Raw genomic sequence first — 14770 nt, forward strand, 5'->3', positions numbered from 1 at the left:
ATTTGGTCATGTATCTGTGATGTGTGTGATAGTGACACTAATTTTAGGCCACAAGGGCTAAGTGTGTGGAAAGATATTATTTTTAGAAGAGTCAAATAATGGTGACTCTTAGGCTAGGTAGGCTAATGATGTAGGGATCAAGCCCCCAAGTCTAGCTCTAAATGAATAGGGATGAGCACAGGGGATCCCTTGATATGATCATGGTGTGAGTGTGTGAATGTGAATATGAATGCAATTTTATTACGGCCGCACCTCGATGTGAGGTTGCCTACGTATATGTTAGGAATCAGGCCGAACGTAGCTCTAGCCGAACCTCACACAAGTGTGTATACCTCAAAAAGGTCTTTTTAAGGGTTGTAACGTGGTTAGGCTAAAGGTTATAAAAGAAGGGGATAAAGGCTCAAGACCCTAGATAAGCCCCCAAGGTGTGCAACCTTGCTTTTGAATCTTTACATTTTTATGCTTGAGTTCCTACTCTTTTTTAGCTCTTTTTTGCTTTAGCATTTATTTTATTTTTATAAGTGTGGACAATCCCGATCATGCGGTCTATCACTCACTTGGAATTCATGTTTCTCAGGCACGATACTGAGCACTCGATAAGAGACGCAATCTGAGACGTGTTCATATCAAACACATGTTCATGTCAAAGACATTGGAACACTTGCCCTTTTGTACACTTTTTTTTTTTTTTTTGCTTATTTTTTGCTATTTTATCTTTTAAATTCACTCAAGTTTTTTTTTTTTTAAAAAAAAAACTGCATAAGTTACACACCATCCCATCCCAAGGTTAGGTAGATATGCGTTGAAAAAAGAAAGGACTATCGTTAGACGAGGCTCAAAGTTGTGTATCAAGAAAGGATTGCATATTTGAAGGGTGAAAGGTGATATGATGTGGCTACAAGGGATGCCTCAAATCATTGGTATACCTTGTGCTTAATTCGACATGGATTTTTTTTTTAATTTTTTTTTAATATAATGCAATGCAATGATCATATGCAAGGAAATAAATGCTCATTTTATTCAAAAAGTGAAGGGTAAAAACGAAGTCTAAGAAATAAATTCAAGGAGGATGAAGGGTGCCTATGCTAGACTTATTGGGGAAAGGGTTTGAAAAAAAAAAGAAGAAAGCATGAAATCTTGGTGAGAAGCTTTCCTTGTGCATTTGTTTCATCATTACCCTCTTTTTTTTTTTTTTTTTTTTTTGTCAATCACATGACTCAAACTCGATTCAACATGCATGGATGGAATAAGGTAGGAAGAATGAAGGATGTGATATGGAGAAAGCATGTAGAGAATAGATAGATGATGTAGATGGAGAGATCGATATGAAAAAATTAGGAATAGAATGTACCCCCAACTCAAATGACGGAAAACGACTCATGCATGAACCTAATACATGGTCATGGTGACATATACAAAGTGTGTACTAAGACTAGTGAGTATAGTGACATGTTAAGACTCGTGTCATGACCATGTGGCTAGACTATGTGGCTAGACTCAAGCAAAGACTAAGTTAAGACTTCATGTATATGCATTAAACTGGACAGGCTGTGGTATTTTAGTCATAACTTTTGATCTGTGACTTTGATTGGGATGAAACCAACTCCAAATTAAAGATAAAACTTGGGGCTACAGATCCACAAGTTTTACAACTCGTAGTTCTTCGTAGAACTCCGGTTATGATCAAAACAAGTTGACGCTTGTGCAGTATACGGGAATAAAAATCCGGGTTGACTTAAAGGAACTATGACTCGATTTTATGTTTATTTATTAGCTCAAACTAATTTATTAATTAAACAAAGTCCTTTAGTCATTAATCAGTTTATTTGGTCTTAACACAAGTCAAACAAACGGTTAGGAAAAATCACATAGAGTATGCACAACAAATAATGCACAATTAGTCAAGTAGGCACAATATGATGCAATGAGTTTGCAACCTAATCATGGCTCTAGTTCTCTAAAGTTCGGGATATGGGTTACTCAATAGAGGGTCCATGGTTAATTGTCCGGATGCACCGCGCGGAAGCCTAACCGTGAAGGGTTGGCGCGAATGGATGGGACACCGCGAGTTTAGAAAAACTCGCTTCCATGGTTTGGTGAATTCAACATTCTCGGATGTACCCTTTGTTGCTCAGAGCGTTCAATCAGGTAGATGGAGCATGAATTCCCAGAGGGTTATGTCCATATGTATAACACATATGGGTTTCAGAAAAGTGAGAAAAACTCAATCAGGAAGTAGGATCGAGCAAACAATGCTAAAAACTGGTCGAAATTAGAACGCATATTTTTGGCTCGGTATTGGAAGAACTTGGCGCCAGCAAACAGAGGCTGGCGCCAGCTTTTGGCTTTAGCGCTTGGCAACAGAGGCTGTTGTCTGGCACTAAAGTCAAAATACTGGCGCTAATCTTTGTTCGCTGACGGTAGTTCCTACATGCCTCAGCAACATTCTGTGCTCAATAAAATTTTCCAGTTTCGCGCAGTGTTATTTCGATTCTAGTTGTGAAAGATATTCTCAAATTTCCTACGTGTAAAAATCCTATGTTTTAACTCATTACGGATGGTCTTTCCAATGAGATCTTTTTTATGCATATGACAATAATTTTAATCAAAATTACGCACATGAAATGCTTAGAACTTTTCGAGTCTCATCCACTCATTCTAAATCATTGCCGAAATAAATTTCAGGAATTAAAATAGAAATCCTCCCCAGTGGAGTTGCCAAAAACTATAGGGAATATTTCAAGCATTATCCCTAGCTTGAACCCCACTGTGATCATACACTTAAGTACGGTGGCGTCCAAAGGGAAAGAAGATAAAGCAAAAGAGTCGCCAACAAGTTTTAGGAACTTGTAAACCGTTCTCGAGGTGAAGGTTACACCCCTTAAGGATCCAAGAGATCGTTAACTCCAATAGGTCTGGAACCATGACTGGTAGTTCGGGGATGAAGGTACAAATCCAACCTAAAAGAGATTGAACCTGCCCTAATAATAGGCCTCTACTTTATTCTGATCATATTCATGTGCGCTTTCAGACTAACATGCAATCAATAGGATTAACCCTAAACCTGTTTATCTATGTTGGTTGAATATTAATGCACAAATAAAACTATTATTGGCGATCACTTGAATTATAATCATATTAACCCTAAACAAGATTATTAATTAACTTATTAAGCGTGATTACAAGTACAAATTCCCTTTAAACATGCATAAAAGGTGTGATCAAGCAATAACAATAAAAATAGCATCAAGCAACATAATAATCATATTAATAATAATCATTAATAAATAATAATAATAATAATAATAATAATAATAATAATAATAATAATAATAATAACAATAATAATAATAATAATAATAATAATAATAATAATAATAATAATAATAATAATAATAATAATAATAATAATAATAATAATAATAATAATATTGTAGGTTGTATAACTTTTGTTTTTGAGATAATAATAATAATAATAATAATAATAATAATAATAATAATAATAATAATAATAATAATAATAATAATAATAATAATAATAATAATAATAATAATAATAATAATAATAATAATAATAATAATAATAATAATAATAATAATAATGTTCATGTTAAAAATAAAGCATAATAATAGTAAGATCATAGGCATGATACTAACAAGATTAAAAACAAACCCTACCATGTCACTAAACAATAAAAATCAAAGCTTTAGCCCTAACATGATACTAACATGAATATTAGGAAGAGAATAAAAGGCATTGCAGGAATCATGATTGATATAAGCAAATCACCCTAAATATCATATTAAAGAAAGCATCCTAACATGATACTAGGAACATCCTAAATATCATACTAAAGAAAGCATCCTAACATGATACTAGGAACATCCTAAACATGATACTAGAAATCAATAAAAACATCCTAACATGATACTAGGAATCAAAATAACAATCTATGCATGATTTCTATATCATAAAATCAATAAATCAATTAAAGCACTTACTTGGATGCCTCGTACCTCTTTCTAATAACAAAATACACACGTTAGTAACTTCAAGGAAAATAATAAAATTAAAGAATTAAATTAAATTATTGAAAGAGAGATTTGGGACCAAACCCTCAGAAATTAAAACCTTTCACGTCTAGGGCGAAGGCAACTTCGAACTTGGCTAGGTGTGTCTCGTGCTAATGTATGAGGAATTGTGTTTGTAAAAGGCTAGGTAGAAAGATAGAGAGAATCAAGAAATTCTTGATGATATTTGGTGATTGAAAAAGGGGAGATATGACCTTTATTTATAGAAAAAAAAAAGGGGGTCGAAGAATAAGAAAAGAATCCGAATTCGAATCGAAATAAAACTCGATGGACAGCAGTTTTTTTGGATTTTGTTTTTATCATATCTTTTGATCCAAAAGTTAAAATAAGGACTATAATATGTCGTTGGAAAGCTCTTGAAGTCTAATTTCCAACCCAATTAGAATCATATTAAAATATTTTGTATATAAAAAGATATGGCTGAAATAGTGGGACGGTGTCAGTTTTGGATAGAGTTTTGTATCTCATTCATATCTTTTTCGTTATAGCTCAGATTTAATATTATAATATATCATTGGAAAGATCATTTAAAGATCTATCCAACCATATAAAATTTGGATAAAGATTATGAGGCACGACAATAATATCTGACTATCTTTGAATATCTTTAAATTCGAATAGAATTAGGATTAAAGAAAAAGAAAGTTTTAAAAAAGGAAAGTTTTTATTTAACTCAAATTCTTTAATCTTATCTTTTCAAAAAAGGATAATTAAGATCTTTTAGAAACTTATATAAGCTTCTAATTAATCCTAATTATTTTAGGAATAGGATTAAACCTTTGGACCCTCCACATTATCATTAGGCCGTAGGTAAGATCCGGTTCGAACCCAGTTTAGTATTTGGGCAATAACTTCCTCATTATTCATCAGAATTGGACTTATAATATATCGTTGGAAAAGTATTTTCAAGCCCCATCCAACTACACCATTATTGGACCCTTATCATGGATCAAATGAAACTGAAATTCTCGTTTTTCAAAAATAAGGTAAGAAAATAAAAATTTTCAAAAACAGAAAGAAGAGATATATTAATAAAAACATCCTCATCACTAGACTTTTCACACTTTCGCTTTGTTCGATAATCAAATGACGTGAAAGGTATTCATCACTGGGTTTGGTTTTGGGAAGACACAAATGGGTGTCTACACCTATTGATTGCATGTTAGTTAGAAAGCGCACATCGATCAGAATAAAGTAGAGGCCTATTATTAGGGCAGGTTAAATCTCTTTAGGTTGGATTTGTACCTTCATCCCCGAACTACCAGTCATGGTTCCAGACCTATTGGAGTTGACGATCTCTTGGATCATTAAGGGGTGTAACCTTCACCATGTGAACGGTTTACAAGTTCCTAAAACTTGTTGGAGACTCTTTTGCTCTATCTTTTTTCCCTTTGGACGCCACCGTACTTTAGTGTATGATCACAGTAGGGTTCAAGCTAGGGGTAATTCTTGAAATATTCCCTACAAAAATCCATGGTCCTGTGAGCTTCTTTGTAGAATAACGAATGAATTGAAGGGGAAAAGAAAAGTTAGGGTTGATAACTTAGTAAGGAGTTGTGTTTTTTATTTTCTAGAATTTTGCAATCGTGGATTTTCATTCACGTGTGGGGCACATGCTAGAGATTCTCGACGCTTTTTCTGTCGAAAATGTGAAAACGTATTTCGACCTTAAAAAGTGTTGACAAAACGCGCATAGTATATTTATATGCTGACTCTCCTTACGCGTCGAGGGGTAAGCGTCGATAAAACACTCTTTTTGTAGTAGATTGGCATGATAGTGAGCATGTTTAATTAAACTAAATGTTTAATTTGGTTTAGAATATTGAAAAGTAATTTTGTTATGGTTCATGACAGGATAAAGTCGTATCTCCTAATCAAAAGAAAATTACCTAAGTCCTCTAACTAAACCAGATAGGGAAGTAGGGTTGAACCACAGGGAAACAAGTCAATTTATTCCTAATTAATTAACATTGACATTTGCGAGTCTTGCCTAGGCTGCGTGGCATACTAGAAACTCTTTTATCTTTGATGGTTGTGCTCAGATTAATGGTGTGAGTGTGGCTGTGGGTTTTGTTAACTTTTGCAGGGAGTATGAGAAATATAATGCAAAGGTCAGTGGGTGCATTCACGCGTCCGTTGTGCCGTCGAATGCTGGGTGGAAGCACCGTCTCATGTGTGGGTAAAAGTAAATGAGGATGCCTATGTGCCAGGGGCTGCAGTGGCGTGCTTAGGTGTTGTAATCAGGGACAATCAGGGGAAGCTTCTGCTAGTGGCAGCGAAGAAAACTCGCTGCAATTGGAGTGCAAAAATTGTTGAAGCTGCTGCAGAAAGGTATGGGGTGGAGATTGCAAGAAGGATGGGCTTTAGTAAGGTGATTCTTGAATGCGATGCGATGGAGGTGGTTTGATCAGTCAGACTAAAGCAAGAGGGGGCTGCTCCCATATTTCTGTTTTATGAGGACATAATTAGAATGAGTAATGATTTTATTTCTTTCAATTGTAGCCATGTTAGACGGGCGGGAAATACCGTAGCTCATTTTGCTGCTAGGTGGGACACGGGCACGAGTGATGAGCGTGTGCGTATGGACTTGTTCCCCCAAAGTATTTTAACTTCGGCCGAACTTGATTTATGTTAATGTTAGATCTTGCTTCACTTTTCAAAAAAAAAAAATCTAAATTATTAAGTAACCAATTTATTGCGGTAAAAAGAATTAAACTAAGGAGATTAAAGTAGAGGGAAATCAAATAGTAAAAGCCTAGGGCATAGGTTCATCAGTAAATAATATTCCAGGGTAAAAAAAAAAAAAAAAAATCAATCATCAATGCAACAACTAATCAGATCATTAAGGGCTTTTGCTTAGGAATGACAACGGGTCGGATCTGGACCGATCCAGATCCGTTTTTGTATCTAAGATCCAGATCCAACTCGGATCCGTCGGATCTGGAAAATGGAGTCCCGGATCCAAATCTGATGGGTCCAACGGATCCAGGTCAAGACCCAGGTCCAAAATGGGTCAAATATATTTTGCCTAATTTTTTACAATAAATGTAATGTTTGGGTCAAAAAATGCATTTTAAGCTTCAATCGAGGGTCAAAAAATACAAAGTAACCAACTTATACACTTATATTTTGAAATAAAAATTATAAACAACGAAAATAGTACGATGTTACAAATGAGCAAGTGAAAAAACAACGATGATTGGCAGGCTAAAGTTGTATCACCCAATCAAAAGTAATTCCTAAATCTCTAACTAATGCAGATAGGGAAGTAGGGTCGAATCCACATGGAAACTGGTCTTTCTATTCCTAACTAATTAAAGCAATCTAAATTATTAAGTAACAAATTAATAATATGGAAGGGAAAATAAACTACTAAGATTAAGGGTAAAGATAAAATCAAGGAATAAAAGCCTAGGGCATAGGTTCACCAATAAATAATATTCCATGGTAAAACATAATAATCAATCATCAATGCATCAATTAATCAGATCATAAAGGGCTTTCGCTACGTATTACAATCACAGAATTAATCTACCGGTATTAAATCTCATCTCTCGAGTCTCGACTTAACCATTTATAAATTAACCTGCCTATTGAAACTGAGCCTAAATATCAATTCTCATCTCTCGAATCTCGAATTAATATTGCTAAACTCATACATAAAAGATCTGCGCAAATCTAGTTGCATAGAATTAAATCAATCAACAGGATATTAATCAAGCATTGATAATCAACAACAATAAATTACCCCTTCATATTATTATGGATCCCCATAAACCCTAGAAAGAAAACTACTCACGCATAATTAAATCTACACTAATCAAAGAAATTAAATAAAACATGATGAATAAAAGAAATAGAATTACTGAAATTAATAGAGAAGAAATCGTTACCGAAATTAACGTAAATAAAGAGTTGAATTAAGAGCAAAGTATAGAGTTGTAGAGAGAGAAAATATTACTAAGTAGAGAGAGAAAGTCTAAGAGAATAGGTACTAAACTAATAACTCTAAAACGTATTTATATTAAGCTCCTAAAATAATCCTAATTAAAACTAAGTAAATCGCTGGAAACAAACTCTCCAAAACACGCGCCCGATTGGGCGATGCCTAGCCTGATCGGGCCCGCCTTTTTTCCATCAGGTGCATCTGGGCCGGGCGCGAGATCGGGTGAAGAGCTGGTTCATTCTTCTTTCGCCCCGCCCGGCCGAGCGCGCCTTCGGGCGGAGCCATATTTGGCCAGGCAAAGCTCTTGGGCTATCTTGGACTCTTGATTGGGCTCCGATCCTTCGGCCCAATCCAGATTTCCTCTTTGGGTCTTGAATACTTGGTCCAAATGCCTCGGTAACACATAAGTTGAGCCCTTAATCACCGGTTTGATGACTCTAATCGGCCCTGGGCTACGAAAATTGGTCGTGCTCCTCCCATGCTCGTAGTCACTCCATAAAATCCTGGAAAAATGCTTCAAAAGTGCAATTCCCTACAAAACTCAACCAAAGCTACGAATACACTAGAAAACACAAATTAGTAATAAAAGTGGCTCTAAAGAGCCAAAAACACTACCAATTATGACCAAGGGACGGGGGTAAAATACTATATAAAATGGACATATCAAACTCCCCCAAGCCAAACCTTTGCTTGTCCCTAAGCAAAGACCTCATCAATGAATAAATAAACAAATTTCTAATTTAAAAAAAAAAATTCTGATTTTTTTGGACCAATATAGTGTGACACGTTGCCTAGAATCCTAGAGTAGTAGGTTTGGTGACCTGTTAGGTCCTCTAAAAGAAAATGGGTATGAAAGTTGGGATTATTCTAGAATAACGCATATATAGTTTGGATTTTTTAAAGTAAACCGCCCAAAGTTGGGATTTATAAAATGAATTTTTCCTTATTTTTATTAAAACATTTTAGAAAACGGAAGAATTCACGAGACTCTTCAACATTTCACCTCGTTCGATATTCAATGGCGTGAAAGGTACTCATCACCGGGTTTGGTTTTTGGGGAGACACAATAAGGTGTCTACACCTTCATACCTACCTATTAGAAATTACACATCTATCTATATATATACTAAAATAATAACCACTGATGTCATCATTGCCTACGTGTCACTTTTTTATTTAATTTTTCCCTCCAAAATGCAAGAATGAAGTCATATTTTTTTCCTTTTTAAGCAACCATATTTAACATAGCTTTGTAAATATATACCATTTGAATTTTTAAATTTTGAATTTTTGGTTTTCTAATAACACATATTATGCTATTTAGTTATTTACAAGTTGTTAACAATAGTTAATAATATAATTTAATTGAAATTGTGCACTTTCGCGAATTCTATATTCATATTTAATTAGAAATTAATTAGGAAAAATTAGGAAATTATTTTCTTCAGTACATGTTAAAAGTCTATAATTCAATTTTTATTTTAAAACCATGCATCGCATGGGGTTAATCTAGTTAAAATACAATCAACTCCATATAAATTATAAGTTATCCTTAAGGGATAGATTAAAGTTAGAGAAATTCGCTTTAGTAATAGTGGCGGACCTTCATGGGGGCCATCATGGGCCTGGCCCTAGTACCGTCCCAAAAAAAATTAGTTTCATAGGGTGAGTATTGGGCTGAGTATTAGAAATATAGATAGCCTACTAGGTGAAATGCAAGTTGGGCCAAGTTTGCTATAAATTTGTTGCTTTCCGTAATTTGGTGTAATTGATAAATCCTACTGACATACCTACCTCCTAGATTCCTAATGCTAGTAACCTATTTTCTTATTTTTTTTTAATAAACCCTAGGTACTAGACTACTAGCTACTACTCCGTATTAGACTTGCAAATTACTATAATATACTTCATCAATTTTGCTATTGGGATGTATGAAGAAGAGCAATACTAGTATACTAGTATACTAGCGAGACTCCCAGTATTACTTTGGCACTAATTATATTAAGACACAATAGGTAAAATTTAAGAGATTTAATTATATTGTATTGCTTCTTCTTCTTCTTTTTTTTTAATATATTGATATTTGCAATTTCTAATTCTAAAATTTTGAATTTTTTTATACTATGAATTATGAAACATGTAGTGTTGTTTTGGGTATTTTTAATGAAATATTAAACTGAAATTCATATTTATTTGTTTATGAATTTATATGATTTGTGAGTTGTGACAAAAAAATTCGATACAAAATAATAAATAAATTTAATTTATCATAAATTTCAGATTACCTATGAACAAACAAAAATAAATTACCTCTTTTTTTAAGAGGAAAGAGTCGGAGAATGATACAACCCCAACCAATGAAGATACAACATCTACAAATCCAATGCATGAAGATACTACTCCTGCAAGAGCAGGTTCTACTATAGGGTGAGAGGAGAGAATTGAACTAGAAAATGTAGATATCTCTACTCTAGAACGTGACCCGGGTTTACGCCCATCGATATGGGATTATCCAGTTGGGAAAAGAAATGATATAAGACGAGCTTACATAAAATTGAAGCCATACCAACCCCGTTTACCTGAATATCCTCTTTCAGGGCGTGAAAATCATCGTCGTCGATTTCAATCGACTTGGTTTGATAAGTTCCCAGATTGGTTAGAATACTCTCCTTCAAAAGATGCTGCATTTTGTCTTCCTTGTTATTTGTTTGCTAAACCAAATGCTCGTATAAAAGTATTTACTACAATTGGTTTTAGAAATTGAAAAAAGGTAAATGAGGGTAAGCAATGTGCTTTCCTTTCTCACATTGGAACAAATCCTTTCTCAACACACAAAAATGCAGCTCAGTGTTATAGGACACTCTCAAAACAAAAAGGGAATATTCCAAATGTTTTAAACAAACAAAGTGAGAGGCAAATTAAATTAAATCGATTGCGATTGAAAGCCTCTATGGTTATTCTTTACTTGTTAACCTTACAATCTTGTCCTTTAAGGGGCATGATGAATCAAAGAATTCAGAAAATCAAGGAAACTATCTTGAGTTTAGGAAATTGTTGGTATCATATAATAAAGAGGTTGCTAGAGCAATAAGACAAGCTCCCTACAATTCCAAATATATTTCTCCTTCGATTCAAAAAGAGATTCTTCATATTATTTCTAATAAGGTTCGTAATAATATCAGACATGAAATTGGAGATTCTAAATTTTGTATTCTTGTAGGTGAGGCTCGAGATGAATCTGAAAGAGAGCAAATGGGTCTTGTTTTAAGGTTTGTTGATAAGAATGGATCAATTAGGGAGCTTTTTTTATCTCATACATGTCCCAGACACTTCTGCTGTAACACTTAAAAGGGAGTTGTGCTCAGTTTGGGCTCGACATTGTTTATCTGTTGCAAATATTCGTGGTCAAGGATATGATGGAGCCAGTAATATGAGAGGTAAGTGGAATGGGTTACAAGCATTATTTATTTCTGATTTCCCATATGCTTATTATATCCATTGTTTTGCCCATCGCTTTCAACTTGCATTAGTTGCTGCTTCTAGAGATGTTACTACGATACATCAATTTTTTTCAAATTTAACTTTAATTTTTTTTATCTTCTAAACGACTTGATGATTGCAAGCAACAAAAGCGACTGAAATTAAGATGCTATTTAATTGGTGAAATTGAAAGTGGTAGGGGAGCTAATCAGATAGGTACGCTGAAAAGAGCTAGAGATACACGCTGGGGTTCACATCTTTACTCAATCCGAAGTTTAATGAAAATGTTTGATGCAATTATGAAGTGCTTGAACGCATTTTGGGTGATAAGGCTTGTATTGCTTCCCAACGTGGGGATGCTGACGCTGCTTTGAATCTCATGGTTTCTTTTAATTTTATCTTTATTGAATGGAAGAAATTTTGGCAATCGCTGATGTTCTTTGTCAAGCTTTACAGCAAAAGTCCCAAGATATTGTGAATGCTGTGAAATTAGTATCTACAAGTCGCTCTTATGCAGGGTATGAGGGAAAATGGATGGGAAAAGTTCTTAGAATCTGTAAAATTGTTTTGCCAGCAACATGATATTTTGGTGCCTGATATGAATGCTCCTTATATAGCTCGTAGAGGTCGAGCTCGTCATCAACAAGATCAAGTTACAATGAGCTCTTTTTATCGAGTTGACATATTTTTGGGTACGATTGATAAACAATTACAAGAGTTAAACCACAGATTTAATGATATTGCAATAGAGCTCTTAACCTTGTCATCATTGTTATAGCCTAAGGATGGTTTTAAAAAATTTTGATGCTAGAAAAATATGCGCACTTGTTGAAAAGTATTACCCCATGGACTTTACTGAGCAAGAAAGGTTTAATTTGAGGTATCAATTGCAACACTTTATGTGTGAAGCAAAAACTGATCCAAATTTTAAAAACTTTTCTACCTTACAGGAGGTATGTGATAATTTGGCTCAATCTGCAAAATCTAGTGTATTTTATTTGTTTGATAGGTTAATACGTCTTATTTGTACCCTACCTGTCTCAATAACTACAACTGAACGAGCATTTTCATCCATGAAGATTATGAAGACAAGATTACGTAACAAGATGGAAGATGAGTTTTTTGCAGACAATTTGGTTATTTATATTGAGAGGAAAATAGCAAAGGCTTTTAGTAAAAAGTCTATTATTGGTGATTTTAGATTATTAAAAGAGCGACGTGCGTTACTTTAGTTGTTGGTTTGAGAATGATATTGTGACACTTTTTATTTTAGAGATTTTGTTTCATATTTAAGTACTTTTTAATTTAATAATTATAGTGATATTTTAATAGATTTGATAATATTAATATTATTTGGTTTTATTACACAAATTCTATAGTTTTTTTTATCGGCCCCAAAACAAAAAATTTCAAGATCCGCCACTGTTTAGTAACACCCAACTTTCTCTTTTTCTCTTTGGTAAATTGGAAAAAAAGTAACAATTATCTTTGGCAACATTGTATTATTATACATAGTATTTAGTTATTTATAACATTACTTATCATGTTTTTAAGGAAAAGTTGCAAATTGCAGCCATTTAAAGTTTGTATTTTGCAAATGGCTACCATTTAAAAAAAAAAAAAAAAAAAATTGCTAACTGCAGCCCAAAAGTTCGTATAAATTGAAAATTGCAGCCCAATTCAACTTTTTCATCAGATTAAATGTTGAAAAAACTTCGGTTATGGTTTTAGGGCCATTTTAGTCTTAGGAGTCCGAATTGAGCTCGGAATTAGCAAAAAATAACAATAGTGCCTCGTTTTGCGAAACAAAAATGTATCGATTTATGGAAAACTGTAAAAATGAGACACTAGGTTTTTTTTTTTGCTAATTCCGAGCTCGGTTCGGACCCCTAAGAACTACAATGTCACTTAAAACCTTTATCGAAGATTTTTTTATATGTAAACCGATGAAAAAGTTGAATCGGGCTGCAATTTACAATTTATACGAACTTTTGGGCTGCAATTTGCAATGTTTTTAAATGGCTGCAATTTGCAAAATACGAACTTTAAATGGCTGCAATTTGCAAATTTTATTTTTGTTTTAATTAAAACTTTAACTATAGTCAAAGGTTTGGTATATTTTTATTTAATTTTTAAATACTCCCTTCGTTTTTTTAATTTGCATCACTTACAAATGCGCGGAGTTTTAGGATAATGAATTTGGTAAAAATAGTGTACAAAACAATATTGTACACCACCAATCAGTAATCGCCAACGAACTCAGCCTTGAAGTTAGGGAAAGGAAAAAAAGAAGAGGGACAGAAGGGGCGGCAAAATTTTCACTTTGGGCGCCATTGGGAGGAAGCTAAGCGAGATGATTTTCACTGGGCACCAACAATCAATTAATGGATAATACACAATTAAGTTCTCAATTAAGTGTAAAAAAATTTCATCTTCTCCCCCAAAATTTCTCGGCGAAGAACATACTAATTTAAATAAGGGAACGAAGTGTGAAGAAATTACTCAAGTGTGGATATCAATTTCGTCAATCATTTACAATTATTCACTAGTAATCTTGTTTGTTGTTGAATTCGTATAAATTTCTTAATTTGTTTTTTTTTTTAATAACTTAGGGTTTTTATTGTTTGATTTTGAAAAAAAATGAATTTTGAGTTAAAATTAGAAATTTTATAAAGATTGATTTGAAAGAGTAAATAGTTTAGATTAATAAATTGCTTTGCATATTGTTTTGGATTTGTGTATTTTATAATTGTTTCATGTAAATGTTATTTAATTAAAGAAGGAGTGTTTCTAGGTTTCATTGTAATGCAAGCAATTGTTAAATGAAATCGAGGTTTGTTTGCCTTTTGTTATACGTAGGATCATTTTGTCAATAATAAATTAAAATATAGTAGTGTGTTTGACACTGTGGAAGTGAAATGGAAAGCGGAATGTGTTAGATTGATTGAACTACAATTATTCTGGTTTTATATATACTCTTTAGCTAGCTTAGGCCCGTGTCATTCACGGTAAATGTAATTTTTCTGTAAAAATTAATTATACATAACAAATAAAAGTGATGCTTTAAAGTAATTTCTCTTGTATCAATAATATGAATCAATTTTACTATAGAGTATTACTTCCTTAGCAAAATCTAATATTACTCCGTTTATCAGATAATTAAAAAGGAGTTGAAATAATATTTTAGATAAATGTATATGGAATAATTATCAATCATGAACACCAAATAAAAGTAATATTTTTGTCATAAAA

At 33.3% G+C, this 14770-nt stretch overlaps 1 protein-coding gene across 1 annotated transcript in view; it reads left to right on the forward strand.

Annotated features, from left to right (window-relative positions):
- LOC145642824 (uncharacterized) overlaps positions 1 to 12750 on the forward strand; it is a 113229-nt gene extending 100479 nt beyond the window's left edge. The window contains exons 2-7 of the mRNA XM_081693989.1: positions 6303 to 6463; positions 11033 to 11307; positions 11390 to 11475; positions 11824 to 11900; positions 12036 to 12170; positions 12469 to 12750. Coding sequence (XP_081550115.1) covers positions 6303 to 6463; positions 11033 to 11307; positions 11390 to 11475; positions 11824 to 11900; positions 12036 to 12170; positions 12469 to 12750 — 1016 coding nt within the window. The remainder of the gene's footprint in view (positions 1 to 6302; positions 6464 to 11032; positions 11308 to 11389; positions 11476 to 11823; positions 11901 to 12035; positions 12171 to 12468) is intronic.
- Positions 12751 to 14770: the final 2020 nt, after the last annotated feature.

This window comes from Chenopodium album, chromosome 8 (genome assembly GCF_948465745.1).
Source record: "Chenopodium album chromosome 8, dcCheAlbu1.1, whole genome shotgun sequence".
Taxonomy (NCBI): domain Eukaryota; kingdom Viridiplantae; phylum Streptophyta; class Magnoliopsida; order Caryophyllales; family Amaranthaceae; genus Chenopodium; species Chenopodium album.